Source organism: Pogoniulus pusillus, chromosome 15, assembly GCF_015220805.1.
Source record: "Pogoniulus pusillus isolate bPogPus1 chromosome 15, bPogPus1.pri, whole genome shotgun sequence".
Classification (NCBI taxonomy): Eukaryota; Metazoa; Chordata; class Aves; order Piciformes; family Lybiidae; genus Pogoniulus; species Pogoniulus pusillus.
In genome coordinates this window covers 458143-474017 of record NC_087278.1, presented here as the reverse complement: position 1 = coordinate 474017, position 15875 = coordinate 458143, and the positions used below count along the sequence as shown (strand labels likewise).

At 57.6% G+C, this 15875-nt stretch overlaps 1 protein-coding gene across 8 annotated transcripts in view; it reads left to right on the top strand.

Moving 5' to 3' along the window:
* Window positions 1-14903, top strand: part of MGAT4C (MGAT4 family member C) — a 103518-nt gene extending 88615 nt beyond the window's left edge. For 6 of the 8 annotated variants that reach the window (XM_064154869.1, XM_064154871.1, XM_064154872.1 and 3 more), the window contains 6 exons: window positions 392-540; window positions 2299-2428; window positions 5118-5225; window positions 6594-6720; window positions 7855-8005; window positions 9819-14903. In XM_064154869.1, coding sequence (XP_064010939.1) covers window positions 2424-2428; window positions 5118-5225; window positions 6594-6720; window positions 7855-8005; window positions 9819-10975 — 1548 coding nt within the window. In that variant the 5' untranslated portion in view covers window positions 392-540; window positions 2299-2423 and the 3' untranslated portion in view covers window positions 10976-14903. Of the gene's footprint in view, window positions 1-391; window positions 541-2298; window positions 2429-5117; window positions 5226-6593; window positions 6721-7854; window positions 8006-8419; window positions 8601-9818 lie in introns of those variants that run through there. The other 2 variants (XM_064154876.1, XM_064154877.1) reach the window with 2 other exon arrangements.
* Window positions 14904-15875: the final 972 nt, after the last annotated feature.

The following is a 15875-nucleotide window of genomic DNA, read 5'->3' as shown; positions in this document are numbered from 1 at the left end:
AGCTCTGGCCACTGGCAGCCCAGAGCCAGCTGCGTGCTGGCCAAGGCACGGAGCGCAGCAGGGCAGGGAGGGGATTCTGCCCCTCTGCTCTGTTCTGCCGGGACCCCACCTGCAGCACTGGAGCTGCTGTGCCCTAGTAAGTGCTACTTTGCATTAAAATCGCAGTTTCAGTCCTGCTCAGCTGTTTGTCACAGGCAGAAGAGCCCAGTCGTGAATGAGGCGGAGGGGAAAGCAGCCGCGGCCAGCGCTGCCTCCTCGTCCTCATCAGTTTTTGTTCCTCATTACCCCTGGACATTAATGGAGTTTTAATTTGTTGCTACACCGAAGTTTTCCACTTCATTAAACCTCCGTGCCAATAATTAGGAGCCTTATTGATTCCCTGTCTTTGTAGGCACTCAGGAGCGCTGCAGGCTGGGGCTGGACTCCCCCGGGGTGCTGCCTGGCCGTGCGCTGCCGCCGCGGAGCCCTCCGCAGGGAGACGGAAGCCTTGAGCCTGCTGGGATAGGTTCTCACCTTCTCTGCCACGGCACAGCTCAGCAGGTGAGCACGGCAGCACCTCTCCCCGTGCACAGAGCAGCACAGAACTTCCGTGGTGGACGGGGCCGTCAGCAGCCTGCTCCAGTGGCAGGTTGGAGCAGAGGAGCTCTGAGCTCCCTTCCAAGCCATTCCACCACTCTGCGAACCCAGCCAGTGAGTCCCCTGCACAACGTGGGGCTCAGGGGTGCTGCTCTTCTAGCTTCTGCTGAGGCAGCCCCACACGGCACCTTACTGACCCAGCACCAACGCCTGAGCGGGTGGAGCAGCTGTGCGTGGGTGCCCGCGGAGCTGCCCGGCTGCCCGCAGGTGCCCCGCACCGCGCAGACATGCGCAGCAGGCGCGCAGGGGCTCCCTCACCTGCCTGCCGCAGCCCTCGGCAGCTGCCTGCGCACCTCTTGCGAGCGAAGCAGCAGCACGGAGCTGCCCGGGGCGCAGGGAAGCAAACCGCTTGCGAGCGAAGCGCGGCGGTGCTGGGGCTGCCCCGGGCCGAGCTGAGTCAGTAGGCAGGCACCGCCGAGCTGCTGCTGGCTGCCGCCCGCTTGGCTCTCGGCGCCGGCAGCGACGCTGCTGTGATGTGAGGAATTGGCTTCGCTGCCTTGCTGCTCTCTGGTTGCTGTCCTTAAAGCAGGACAGCTCAGCACAGCTGCAGCGGTCCCTCCATTTGCTGTCCCTCTCGGCTTCCCCTCTCCGATGCTGCGGTGTCCTTCTCTCTCTTACTGCTTTGTCAGTCATTCTCTCCAGGGCTCTCCAGCTCGCCTCTGGCAGCGGAATCCTATCTGCTCCCAGCTCAAGTCTTTATCGTCACTTACCTACTTCTTTGCAGCTGCAAGTGGAGGTCGTCACTGTGGGAGGTCTCATCTTTCATTTCCTTCTGAGTCATAGAGTTGTTTGGGTTGGGAAAGACCTCCAAGGTCATCGAGTCCAACCCTGAGCCCAGCACCACCATGGCCACCAAACCACGTCTGGAATCAGCAGCACCCAGGGGACACCTCCCCCCCACATCTTTCTGCTGTTGTGTCCTCATGCTAAATCCTGTCTTTTACAAGGAATCCTTCACTGTGAATTTACAGTTGGAAGGGGCCTTGAAGACATTCAGTGCCAGCCCCCTGCCATGGGACACCTCCCTCCAGCACAGGCTGCTCAAGGCTCATCCAGCCTGGCCTGGAACACCTCCAGGGAGGGGCATCCACAGCCTCTCTGGGCGGCCTCCCTGTCCCTCATCCTGTCACTCCCAGCCCTTGTCCAAAGTCCCCCTCCAGCTCTCCCAGAGCCGCTGTACACCCCCCCTGCACCCCAGGTCCTTCTCTGCTCTCATCTCATCACCTGCACTCCAGGGTTGCCCTGACCCAAGTGCAGGACCTTGCACTTGGCCTTATTGAACCTCATGAGGTTCTCCTCGGCCACCTCTGCAGCCTGTTACAGGACCCCCTGGCTATCTCCATCCCACCCTTCAGTCTTGTCAGCAGCACCACTCAGCCTGGTGCCACCTGCAAACCTGCTGAGGGTGGCTCAGTGCCACTGCCTGTAGCACTGCTGACGCTCTCCAGCAGGCAGCAAGGTGAGGTTGTGCTTCTAACTGAGCATGGTTATTGATGGGCCTTGATTGTTGGATTCTAAAGCAGAGGTGACTGAACAGTCCCTGTGTTCCAGTGGCATTTGGGGTGCTCAGTGTCCTTCCCAGTGGAGTTGTCAGCCATTCCCACAGACACCCTGTGAAGCTGGCCAGATCTCAGAAGTCTGTTTTCACTTCTTGTCTTTCAGTTTCTGGCTTGGCCCATCAATGGCACCAGCTCCTGCTAGGAGCATCTTCCTGTCCTCCTTGTGAGCTGCTGGGAAAAGGCTTTGCACTGAAGGTCTCAGTCCCTGCACCTGGTGGCCCAGAGGAGATGATGTAAGTGGCTTTATTAATGTGGCAGCTCTTCTGTTTAACTTGGGTGGCACAGTGGCAGATCTAGCTCCCTGCTCATGGCAGGGGTTCCAGCCTGAGACCTTCAGGGGAGCCACCTGGGAAAGAAACGTCCACTGCAAGGGCCATGGAGCAATGCAAGGAGCTGCCCAGACAGGCAGTGCCCAGGAGTGCCCATCAAGATTTTCACAGCCATAGAGTGTCAGGGGCTGGAAGGGACCTCCAGAGATCATCCAGTCCAATCCCCCTGCCAGAGCAGGATCACCTGTACCAGATCACACAGGAACACATCCAGGCAGGTCCTGAATATCCCCAGAGAGGGAGACTCCACAGCCCCTGGGCAGCCTGCTGCAGTGTGATGCACTGCTTGGAAGTGACCTTTAAAGGTCATGCAGGCCACCTCCTTCAGGGACATCCCCAGCTGGACCAGGTTGCTCAGACACTCAAGTCTGCCCCTGGATGTCCCCAGGGATGGAGCCTCCACCATCTCCCTGGGCAGCCTGTGCCAGTCTCTCCTCACCCTCACTGTGCACAACTCCCTCCTGATGCCCAACCTATCTCTGCCCTGCTCCAGTTCCAAACCATTGCCCTCATCCCATCCCCACAGGCCCTTCTGAACAGCCCTGCCCAGCCTGCCTGTGGGTCCCTCCAGGTACTGCAGGGCTGCAGCAGCAGATCTGAGCTCCTCAGATGGAGGAACTGCCTCCTTTAGCTCAGCCTCTCCCCTCCTCCAGCAATTAGGAGTCTGTCAAGCCTTGACTAGCCACAGTCACAGGTGGATTTGTGCAGAGCTGGGCATGGCCCCAGCCTGGGCAGAACCTGACCTGCCTATCTCCAGGCAGCTCTGCTCCAGCAGAGCCCAGGCTTGGCAGACCAGAGGAGGTGATGCAGCCAGGCTCAGACACTTAGACTGGCTCAGGCTGGCAGGGAGCTCAGAGCTCAGCTGCTCCAGCCTCCTGCCATGCCCAGGGACACCTCTCAGCTACACTCAGCTGCTCAAGGCCTCACCCAGCCTGGCCTGCAACACCCCCAGCAAGGAGGCAGCCACAGCCTCCCTGGGCAGCCTGGGCCAGGCTCTCACCACCCTCACACTCAACAGCTTCTGCCTCAGCTTCACTCTCAGCCTGCTCTGCCTCAGCTCCAAACCATTGCCCCTTGGCCTGCCTCACACCCCCTCAGCACAGCTCCCTCTGCAGCCTTCCTGCAGGATGCCTTCAGCTCTTGGCAGCAGCTCTGAGGTGCCCTGGAGCCTTCTCCTCTGCAGGCTGCCCCTCCCTCAGCCTGTGCTCACAGCAGAGCTGCTCCAGCCCTGCCAGCACCTTTGTGGCCTGCTCTGGGCTCTCTCCACAGCTCTGTGTCCTCCTGCTGCTGGGGCCAGCAGCCCTGGAGGCAGGATTGGAGGTGAGGTCTGAGCAGAGCAGAGCCAAGGGGCACAATGCCCTCTCTTGCCCTCTGCCCACACTGCTCTGGCTGCAGCCAGCACACAGCTGCCTGCTGGGCTGCAGGAGGGCACTGCTGGGGAGCTGCTCAGCACCCAGCACCCCCAAGGCTCTTTGTTCAGAGCTGCTCTCAGCCTCCTCTGCACCCAGCCTGGTCGGGTGCCAGGGTCTGGCCTGACCTAGCTGCAGACTTTTGCCCTTGGACTTGTTGAACCTTGTGCAGTTGGCTCTGGGCCTGTCAAGATCCTTCTGGCTGGATCCCTGCCCTTCAGTGGGTCCAGCAGCACTCAGCCAGGAGCCACTGGAGATCTCTGTCTGCAGCAGACACTGTAATCACCATGGCAACTGGGTAGGTGTCTGTGCCTGCCTGTGGCTCCAGCTAACTCATGCAGCTGTCATTGGCTTGCTCCATTCCTCTGTCCCTTTGTCCACGTGAGGAGCAGCCTTCTGCAGAGTGCTGTGCCGGCAGGGGACACAAAAGGAGATGGCAGCCTGTAAACAGCTCTGCTGAAGAGCAAAGCTGTGCTGCAGCAGCTGTGGGGCTGTTAGATACACTTAGAGCACTGCACTAAGAATTGGAGACCCTTCTCTGGCCTGGAAGCTGTCAAGAGTTCCCTCCGAGCACTGCAGTGTTCTTTACGTCCTGCCTGCTGGACACCCTCCCACGGAAGGAGGTGAGGCTGGGAAAGCTCTGCCCACAAGGTGAGCCCCAGTACAGACTCAGCTGCTTCCCAAGGCTGCCACCAGCCCTGGGGCCTGGCCCTCGCTGAGCTGCCCAACCTGCAGGCAACAGGACCCGCCCAGCAGGGCAGCAGGACACAGAAAGGGGATTCAGCTGTGGGAACAGAGATGAAACACAAAGTACAACAGAGATGGCACTGGACTGAGACTGCTGTTACCTGAAACTTTGATCCTTGCACGGAGGGGTTGCTTGATCAGCAGAAGTAGCACCTCGTAGCCAAGGCTCCTGGCACCCCCCTGAAGAGAACAGGAGGATGAATGATGCTTGTAGGACCTTCACCACTCTCTACCTCAGCACTTCACTTTATGCAGAGACTCAACTGAGTAACATCACAGTCACAGAATGGAGGGGTTGGAGTGGCTCACTAAGAGCAGGGCACACAGGAGCACAGCCAGGTGGGTCTGGAAAGTCTGCAGAGGAGGAGACTCCACAGCCTCTCTGGGCAGCCTGCTCCAGGCTCCAGCACCCTCACACCAAACAACTTTCTCCTCAGGCTGAGGTGCAGCCTCCTGGGTTCCAGCCTGTACCTGTTGTGCCTTGTCCTGTCCCTGGGCACCACCACACAGAGCCTGGCACCTTCACCTTGGCACCCACCCCTCAGGTATTCATGGCCACTGCTCATGTCCCCTCTCAGCCTTCTCCTCTGCAGGCTCAGCAGCCCCAGGGCTCTCAGCCTTTCTTCCCAGCAGAGCTGTTCCAGTCCCTTCAGCATCCTCACAGCCTCCTCTGCACTCTCCACAGCAGGTCTGTGTCCCTCTGCAGCTGGGCAGCCCAGAGCTGGGCACAGTGCTGCAGGTGTGGGCTCAGCAGGGCAGGGCAGAGGGGCAGGAGACCCTCCTTAGCCCTGCTGGCCACTGTTCCTGCTGCACCCCAGGATGCCCTTGGCCCTCCTGGCCACAAGGACCAAGCAGTCGACTGTCTCCTGCTGGCCTTTGGCAGTGTTCGCTGAAGTCACAGCACTCAGCCCCTCTAATTAGCAGGGTGCTGCACAGAGGAAGCTTTGCAGTAATTAACCTTTCCAGTAATCAAAGCACACCTTCTGTTCTCTCCATCTTCCACCTATTTTATCTTTCCTTCCCCTCCCTTTTTTTCTTATCTTCTTTATGCTCCAGATCTTGCCTTTGGAAGCAGCAGGTCCAGTCCCCGGCTCCCAGCGCGCCAGGCTGCAGCGCTCAGCTGAGGAGCTGGGCACAGCTCATTTCCATTCTGCTCGGTCAAATGCCACTCCTGGGGGAACTCCTGCGACCCATTTTGCTTTTGGCTACACCCCTCTGCACTCAGAGGTGCTCTGCTTCCCACTCGGCCCCAGAGGCTGCTCCTTTTAGGGATGGATAACAACAAATGAAGCCATTGCCACATCTGCACTGCTTTGGCGGTCGCTGCGCGCTGCAAGGCAGCACCACGGGAGGGTTTCCTGTGGCTTGGCAGAAGCAGCAAGGCAGCAGCAAACGCTGGAGGCTGCTCACGGAATGGCTCTGCTGGGAAGGGACCGCAGACCTCCTCTGCTCCGGCATTTCCTAGCTCGGGAAAGGCCTGGGGCCGTTTCAGACGTCCTTGTCCTTTTCTTCCCCGGTGCCAGGAGCTCAGTGTCTCCGGAGCTCATCTTTACACCGCAGCCTGTCTGGTGAGCTCTGCCAGCAGCACACACAGCCAGGCAGCCGCTGAGGGCCGAGCTGGAGCCCTGCTGCCGAGTCAGTAGGTCTGCACACCTCTTGGTCACCTCTGCCCCTGGATTAGAGCTGACTCCTGCGCGGCAGAGGAGATCACCGCGCGGTGCTCGGCACACCGCGGGCGCAGCAGCGCTCGGCCTGCGCTTTGTGCCGCTCTGAAGCTGCCAAGCAGGCACCGGTTTGGAGCTGGAGAGCAGATTGAGGCTGCGGATTAGGGAGAAATGCGTCGCAGCGAGGGAGGTGAGGCCGTGCCAGAGCTGCGCTCCCCTCCCAGGGTGACGCTGCCGTTTGTCTCCCAGCAGGCACAGCCTGAAGCAGCTGGAGAAGATGCGATGCCTGCGGAAGCGCTCGGCGGTGCCCTGCCTAGGGCTGCTCGTCCTCTGCCTGCTCTTCGTGAACCTCTACATGGAGGATGGGCACGTGCTGGTGAGTCCCTCAGGCGGGAGAAATGGCCACGGAGCGACAACAGGAGCCAGCCCCAGCTGATCACAGAGTCACACCATGGGAGGGGTGGGAAGGGGCATCCAGAGATCATCCACTCCAGCCCCTGCCAGAGCAGCAGCACCCAGGGCAGGGCACACAGGAGCACAGCCAGGCGGGGCTGGGAAGTCTGCAGAGAAAGAGACTCCACAGCCTCTCTGGGCAGCCTGCTCCAGGCTCCAGCACCCTCACACCAAAGAACCTCCTCATGTTGAGGTGGAACCTCCTGGGTTCCTTGTGCTGTCCCTGGGCACCACCACACAGAGCCTGGCACCTAGCACCATTCTGACCCCACCCCTCAGATATTCAGACACTGCTCAGGGCCCCTCTCAGTCTTCTCCTCTGCAGGCTAACCAGCACCAGGGCTCTCAGCCCTTCTTCCCAGCAGAGCTGTTCCAGTCCCTTCATCACCCTTCTAGCTCTCTGCTGAACTCTCCCCAGCAGGTTCCTGTCTCTCTGGAACTGGGGAGCCCAGAACTGGGTACAGTATTGCAGGTGTGGGCTCAGCAGGGCAGAGAAGAGGGGAAGCCTTCCTAGCCTTTTGAGCTTGCATTTTAATCTGGATTCTGATCAGCAGAAACTTTCCTCTCATAACTTAGAAGCAGAGGCAAAGTAGCAGACAAGCACAAGAAGTTCCTGGAGAGACACTGCAGGTGGAGAGGGCAAACAGGGCAGAGTGAAGAGGGCAAATAGGGCAAGTGAAGAGGCCTAAACCAGGGCAGGTAGATGCCCCAGTATGCCCACCAAGGATATGTAGTAAGCTCAGAAGTTGATTATTTACTAATTCTAGCAAAGAAAAATAATAACCTTAAATGAACTTAGAATCAGCTTCCAGAACTCCTCTCTCCCTTTCTTTCCCTGTGACTACAACCTGAAGGGCTCTGGCAGATTCTCTGCAGCCAGCAGTGCCCAGCACCGAGTTACCACAGACCCGAGGTGACCTCTCCACCTTTGCCAAGAGCTGCCGCCGGGGAATGCTGTCCCCGGGAAGCTGCCCGGCCGTGATTCCTCTGCGGCTGGCACTCGGCACTGTCTGTCTGCCTCTCCCCTCTCCCGGTCCGTGTCTCGCTCTCTCCGCAGCAGGACGGGGACAAGCAGGCGCTGAGCGAGGCAGCCACGCACCCGCCGGGCGCCGAGCGCCCCCCGCACGCCGCTCGGCCTGTGTCCAACTTCTCCGCAGCCAGGAACGTCTCCTATCACTACCTGGCTGGCACACCTCTGCTGAGGAAGAGTAAGTACCTGCCACCTGGGTGCCCTGGCACGGGGGCACTGCACAGGGGTGACCTGGGCAGAGTCTCCGGGGGCTCTGGGAGGGGCTGCGGGGCAGTGAGGAGCTCAGAGTCCCGCGGTCAGCCCTGCTTGGTGTAGGCTGTGCCTGGGCAACTGCTACTTCAGCCCCAGAAGTGGCTGCCCTGCAGCCTGGTCACCTCCTGGCCAAAGCACAGAATTAGGGTTGGGAAAGGCCTTTAAGATCACCACATCCAGCCACGACCCCGCTGCCACCAGCACTAAACCACATCCTGGAGCACCACACCTGCAGCCTCTTGAATGCCCCCAGGGATGGGGACTCCACCGCCTCCCTGGGCAGCCTGTTCCAATCCAGACCTAGACCTCCCCTGGCACGATTTCAGGTGAATGGTGCTGTTGTGAGGCAGCACAGGAGCCTTCTCTCAGCCATCTGCAGCAGACACTCTGCTTGTTCTGGCTCCAGGCAGGGCTTAGGACTTCATCTTCAAGTGAAATGTGGCCTTCAGACAGGTGTCCTCTGCCTTCCAAACCAATCACTGCACACAGCTCAACAAGCCTCAGAAGTCCAAGCAGAGAAGGTAAAACAAAACCCTCTGTGAGTTGCTGGCTGTGATAGGAGCCAGCAAAGGTTGCTGCAATGAGATGTGGGGAACTGCAGGCTCTGCAGGCAGTGTGGCTGGCTCCTGGGGCTTGTACTTCACCCTACAACCACATTGTAAGCAGAATTAAGCTTCACAAGAAGCTCTGGATCACTTTAGCAGTCTTGTACTAAGCCAGATGCTTCAAGAAAGCTGGGGCAGGGTCGGCTGAGGCATGCCCTGTCAGGCAGAAACTTGTGTCACATCTAAAGTTAGGCAAAGGGAGCTGTAGTAGCAGCTGAGAAAATAGAATGACTTAGTCTGCTGGGGAAAATGCAATGGCAGTGACTCCAGAACAGCAGAGATGGAAATTTGTCCCTTATAATTAGGATGAATCTCTCCCTAGAAAGATGGAGCAGCAGTAACGAATTCTTTCTAGCAGCACAGGTGAGCAAGAGCAGCTCTTCTGCTTTCAAAGAGTTCTTTGCTTTCACTCTACTTTCAAATAACCTCTACATCCACTCTGGCAATAGGGAGCTCCCTATACGAAGCGCATCGAGACCATAGCAAGGGGCAGAGGAACAACAAGAAGCAAGGGAAAATTGGACATCAGTTAAAAATTAACAGAACAGCAGAGAACAAAATCCATGCAACTGGAGTTATGCATAGGTGTAGGGACACACAGGGACTCAGAGGGACAGACAGGGACTCACACACGGGGACTCAGAGTCATAGAACTGTTTTGTTTGGAAGAGCTCTTCAAGCTCACTCAGCCCAACCTTTACGCTTGAGTCCAGCCAGTGCTGCAGAGAGCTCGAAGCGACAGTGCTTGGACACTGCCCCCCTCCCTCACAGCTTTGTGCTGCATGCTGTAGTCCCTTGCTCTGAGGCCCTGATGTGGCTGTCTCCGATCTTCCTCCTCCTCTCAGCAGGACATCCCAGCCTTGGCTTTGCTGTTCTGCTCTCCTTGCTTTGGCTTTTCTCCACCACATTCCTTGCAGGCTTGCAGTGGCTTCCCTGTGTCTCTCTGCTTGCAGCAGGGCTCTTCTCTGACGGAAAGGCCACAGCCATCCTTTGTTGCATGCAGCTCTGTGAGTGCACAGGGCAAAGCTCTCAGCCTTCCCCTCCCAAAGGCTCGGTTGCTCTGAGCACAGCTCTGCAGGCTGGCAGCGCGGGTTGCAAGTGCCCACTCGGGTCCATTTGAACTCTCCTCTGCAGGGTACCTGACAATTGGGCTCTCCTCTGTGAAAAGGAAAAAGGGCAACTACCTGCTGGAGACCATCAAGTCCATCTTCGAGCAGTCGAGCTACGAGGAGCTGAAGGAGATCGCGGTGGTGGTGCAGCTGGCAGACTTCGACTGGGCCTGGTGCGCCGGCATGGCGCAGGACATCTCGCAGAGGTTCGCTCACCACATCATCGCCGGCAGGCTGCTGGTCATCCACGTGCCGGAGGAGCACTACCCCGCGCTGGAGGGCCTCAAGAGGAACTACAACGACCCCGTGGAGCGGGTGAAGTTCCGCTCCAAGCAGAACGTGGACTACGCCTTCCTGCTCAACTTCTGCGCCAACCTCTCCGACTACTACGTCATGCTGGAGGACGACGTCCGCTGCTCCAGGAACTTCCTGACTGCTGTTAAGAAAGTGATCACCTCCCGAGAGGGCTCCTACTGGGTGACCCTGGAGTTCTCCAAGCTGGGCTACATCGGGAAGCTTTACCACTCCCATGACCTGCCGCGCCTGGCACACTTCCTGCTGATGTTCTACCAGGAGATGCCCTGCGACTGGCTGCTCATCCACTTCCGCGGGCTGCTGGCGCAGAAGGAGGTGATCCGCTTCAAGCCCTCTCTGTTCCAGCACATGGGATACTACTCCTCTTACAGGGGAGCTGAGAACAAGCTCAAGGATGATGACTTCGAGGAGGAGTCCTTCGATCTCCCCGACAACCCCCCGGCCAACCTGCACACCAACATGAACGTCTTTGAGAACTACGAGGCCAGCAAGGCGTACAGCAGCGGCGACGAGTACTTCTGGGGCAAAGCCCCTGCCACGGGGGACTTCTATGGGGCTGTGTTTGAAAAGCCCATAAAAATCAGCAAAATCAAAGTGGTGACGGGGACCGAAGACAGGCAAAATGACATTTTGCACCACGGGGCCCTGGAAGTAGGGGAAAAGGTGGTGGGGAGTAAGAAAGGGAGGCAATGCAGCACGTACCTGAGACTGGGGGAGTTCAGGAACGGGAAGTTTGAAGTGACAGACGTAGAGCACAAGGTCCTGTTTGATGTTAGCTGCGTGAGAATAGTTGTCACCAAAAGCCAGAAGGAGTGGCTGATCATTAGGAGCATTAGCATCTGGACTTCTCAGACCCCAAACCCATAAAGCCACCTCCGAAGGTGCCGTGGGCATTCAGTCAGCTGTACCGCAGCTGGTGCCATTCGCCGCCGCAGCCGGCGCTCGCAGCCCTCCTGGAGGCGCGGAGCCCCTGGGCAACGGACAGAGCGGGCGGGGGGGTCGTTTTGTACTGGCTTGGCCAGGCAGCACACTAAGCCTTCCTTGGTGAAGTTTTGAATTTTATACAAATGCAAAGTTCTCAAACCTCTCCTGAGCCTTCGAGCTCCTTTTTTACTCTCTTCTCTCTGTAAGGGAGCTCTCCTGGACTGCAGAGAACAAAGCCTCAGCAGGAGGTGTGAAGCGCTGAGCGGTGTGTGGTGACAAGAGATGGGGCCGCAGCTAGGCGGAGATGAGTCGCAGTGCTGGCAGCGTGTGTCTGTGCAGTGGTGGGTGGTGTGGTGCTTCTCCAGCCAGCTGTGGCAGGGAAGGCTCCCCTGGCAGCGGCAGTCTCCTGCTGGACACCCTGCCGAAGCGGCTGATCTCTGCAGCTCCTTCCCAAGGGGGATGTCGGTAAAAGCAGACACCTGGCCTGACAGCTCTGTACAAGACAGATCATTGCATCTCTCCTCCTGTCCCAGCAAAGAGCTTTTGTTCCTTCTCCTGGCTCCTCTTGCTGAAACGAGTACCACTTGAATTCTGTGGGGCACAGGGGACCAGTGCACTCCCCTCCTCCAAACGAAATGCCTCACAGTGAGCAAGCTTTCTGCTCCAGGACAGAGGACGCTACCAAACCCAAGCACCTCAAGGGCAAAACAGTTCTCTTGGGCCTCTTGACAGATCTCAGCCTCAACACTTTCTGTTCCTTCACAACATGCAGAGAAGCTTGCACAGAGCTGAGAACACAGCGAGCGTCGACAGCACTGCTTTTGTCTTCTGTGCCCATGTGCCCAGCCCGTGTGTGATACCAAGGCAAAGGGTGAACGGAAGCAGCAGATAGGATCCTAGTTCCATGAAAGTCACTCACAGGATCAACCATGGATTCATAGACCCATTTCGGTAGGAAAAGCCCTCTAAGGTCATCCAGTCCAACCATCAACCCAGCACCACCATGGCCACCAAACCATGTCCCCAGGTGCCATGACCACACATTTCTTGAGCATCTCTGGGGCTGGGGACTCCACCACCTCCCTCCTAGAGAATCCAGAGAAGCATCCTCCTCTCAAAGCAAGCCTCTGCTTCTGTGTCCCTTAAACCACAGCTAAATCTCTGCTCTTCTCACACACATCTGCAGTCCAACAGGCCAGCAGCAGCCTGGGTGCAGGTTGAGGAGGACAATCACAGCACTGTCAAATGCAGACCCCTGCGACTCTCCAGTGGCTGTAAAGGTCACAAGGGGCTTGGGGGGCACTGCCCTGGGAAGGTTACCAGGTAATTTGCTACGGTTAGTCAGCAGCCAAAGCCCTTTCTTGTGGAGAGTTGTTGCTCCTCTCCCCGTCTTTCGTTGATCACGAGCAGTGGTACCAAAGCAAACACAACTAGGGCTAGCCCAGCACGTTCCCAGCTTCCCTTCAGCAGTGCAGGATGTGCAAAGAAAGCTGCTCTGGGAGAGTGGAAGCTGTGGCTCAGCTGCGAGGCTCAGAACAGAGCAGAGAACTGCAGAGACAGTCTGAAAGGCCCCTGCCAGGGAAATGCTCTCAGCACCAGCCTGCAGTGCTTGCATTTGTGCTTCGTCAGTTAGGACCTGAACAGAGTTGCTTTGCTTTCTGCAACAGCAGCAGGGTTGAGTCTCACCTGCAGTACCTGGGCTTAGCCCTGAGAACTCATTAGGCTGTCACCACCACAGATGCTAAGTGAAGGCCCTCTAGGGAAAGAGATGGAGAGAGGAATGTGCTGGGAATGGGAGGCATAGGATCATAGGACCATAGAATGGTAGGGGCTGGAAGGGCCCTCCAGAGATCATCCACCCCCCTGCCAGAGCAGCAGCGCCCAGGGCAGGGCACACAGGAGCACAACCAGGTGGGTCTGGAAAGTCTGCAGATAAGGAGACTCCACAGCCTCTCTGGGCAGCCTGCTCCAGGCTCCAGCACCCTCACACCAAACAACTTTCTCCTCAGGCTGAGGTGCAGCCTGTACCTGTTGTGCCTTGTCCTATCCCTGGGCACCACCACACAGAGCCTGGCACCTTCACCCTGGCACCCACCCCTCAGGTATTTGTAGACACTGCTCAGGTCCCCTCTCAGCCTTCTCCTCTGCAGGCTAACCAGCTCCAGGGCTCTCAGCCTTTCTTCCCAGCAGAGCTGTTCCAGTCCCATCAGCATCCCTGCATCTCCTCTCCCTACCCCTGTGGAATTAGTTTGGGAAGCATCACAACACTTTTGTTCCAAGAACACAGTTCCATAAACCCCTGCTTGGAGCACTCTCCTTGGTGCATGGATCACAGCTCAGCTTCCAGAAAATCCATCTGATCCAACTCAGTCACATGGAAAAGATTGCAGACTTCTAGGGAGGGAAGACCAAACAGTCCAAGCCTCAGAGTCACTGCTGGCTGGGACCAAGCCAGGTTCCAGATCAGCATCAGTGCTTCAGATCTAAACTTGCCTCTCTTTCTTCATCAGCCAAGCCAAGTCCCTCTGTGTAAGCACAGCTGTGTGCTCACCAACACTGCTCACACATGGGGAGATTTGGGGTGTCCACTGATGAAGCTGGAGATTAGCAGAGTGACACAACCCCAGGCATTGGTGTCCCTTTGCTTCTCTTGGGGTGTATTTGCTGAGCTCATTTAAGGGCTGAACATCATTATTTTCCTACTAAAACACTGCCAGCAGCTCAGGGGATTTTACCCCTCTGGGGAGACCTCACCTGCAGTACTGCATCCAGTTCTGGGGGCCCCAACCCAAGACAGACATGGACCTGCTGGAGACGGTCCTGAGGAGGCCACAAAGGTGATCAGAGGCTGCAGAACCTCCCCTGTGGGGACAGCCTGGAGAAGAGAAGGCTCCAGGGAGACCTTAGAGCAGCCTTCCAGTACCTGGAGGGGCTCCAGGAGAGCTGGGGAGGGGCATTGGACAAGGGCTGGGAGTGCCAGGATGAGGGACAATGGCTGTGTGCTGGGAGAGGGGAGAGTGGAGAGGAGGAAGAAATTGTTGAGAGTGAGGGTGGGGAGAGGCTGGCACAAGTTGCCCAGGGAGGTGTTGAAAGCCAGGCTGGATGAGGCCTTGAGCAACCTGTGTCCCTGCCCAGGGCAAGGGGACTGGATGATCTCTGGGGTCCCTCCCAAGCCAAAACATTCCATGAATCTCTGAACCTAGAGCACATATTAAGATGAGAAGGCAGGAAGGAGGTCGTGCTCCAGGTTCCTGAGCTTCAAAGGTTTAGACCCTTGGGAAAGCTGCTTTAGCTCTTGATTCTGTGGGAGAGAAGGGACTTTGAGTCTCTCACTACAGATCCTGTCCTCCTTCAGAGGCTTTTGAGGCTGTGTTCACCACCTCGCTCGATTCAGCTGCAGCACCGAAATGAAGGAAATCCAATGCAGAAGGAAGCAAACTGGGCAGAGCTTCTGTTCCACAGCCCTGCTGCTGCCAGCTGCTTCTTTGCATCAGGCTAACTGCCGTAAGCAGCTGCCCTCGGGCTGCCCTGACGCAAACCAGGACCTGAGCTGCTCCTTGCCAAAGCAGCAGGAACTTCACCGCCCGCGGGAGGCAGAGCGTCTGACCAAAGCATGCTCACCACAGGTCCCCAGCTGGCAAGTCCTGGGCCCTTCTCAAGCTGGGAAGCAAGAGTGGGAAAGGTTTGAAGTCATTCTCCTGTTCCAGCTGCCTCTGCAAATAAAATGAGAGGGAAAAGAGAAAAGCAAAGCAGAAGCAAACTGTGCTGCTCGGGAAGAAGGGAGAACGCTCCTGGCGTGTGACTGCATCTGACCTCAAGCCTCTTTTGGGCACAGTTATAATTAAAAGCTTTTTTCTCTTCTTCTTTTCAACTGCTCTGTAACCTTTTCTTTCCTGTCACGGCGCTCTTCCAAACCCTGGTGCTGCAGGGCCTGACAATGGCCAGGGTGGTGCTGTGGAGAGAAGGAGAAGCAATCAAACAAGAACCTGCTGGCAAGGGGCGGATGAAGGCAAGCAGCTCTCTGCCAGCCACCACTGTGTGGTGGGGCAGAAGGCAACGGGGGGGGGGGCAATACCCTCGTTGTGCCAGGCCACAGCCTGCCAGGACATTTAAAGTACTGAGGAAAGGAGGTTTGCACAAAGGCACTGCCCTACCCTTTGAAACGCCCCCAGGGAGCCTGCTCCAGCGACTGAGAACCTTTCCAGTGGAGAAGCTTCTTCTAGAAGCCAATCCAGACCCAGGTGCAGCTTGAGGCCATTTCCTGTGCTCCTGTCCCGTTCCTAGGCAGCAGAGCCCAACCTGAACTCACTGCAGCCTCCTCTTGGGGACCCCCCACTACAAGAGGGATGTGGAGATGCTGGAACATGTCCAGAGCAGGGCCAGGAGGATGCTCAGAGGCTGCAGCAGCTCTGCTGTGAGCACAGACTGAAAGAGTTGGGGCTGTGCAGGCTGGAGCAAAGGAGGCTCCCAGGGGACCTTCTTGTGGCCTCCCAGGATCTGAAGTGGGCTCCAAAAAAGCTGGGGAGGGACTTTTGAGGCTGTCAGGGAGCACCAAGCATGGGGGGAATGGAGCAAAGCTGGAGGTGGGGAGAGTGAGGCTGGAGGTGAGGAGGAAGTTGTTGAGCAGGAGAGTGGTGAGAGGCTGGAATGGGTTGCCCAGGGAGGTGGTTGAGGCCCCATGGCTGGAGGTGTTTGAGGCCAGGCTGGCTGAGGCTGTGGGCAGCCTGCTCTAGGGTAGGGTGTCCCTGCCCATGGCAGGGAGTTGGCACTGCCTGCTCCTTGTGCTCCTTTCCAACCCTGACTGTTTCTATGGTCTATGATTCTATTTCCCCTTGTTCTGTGT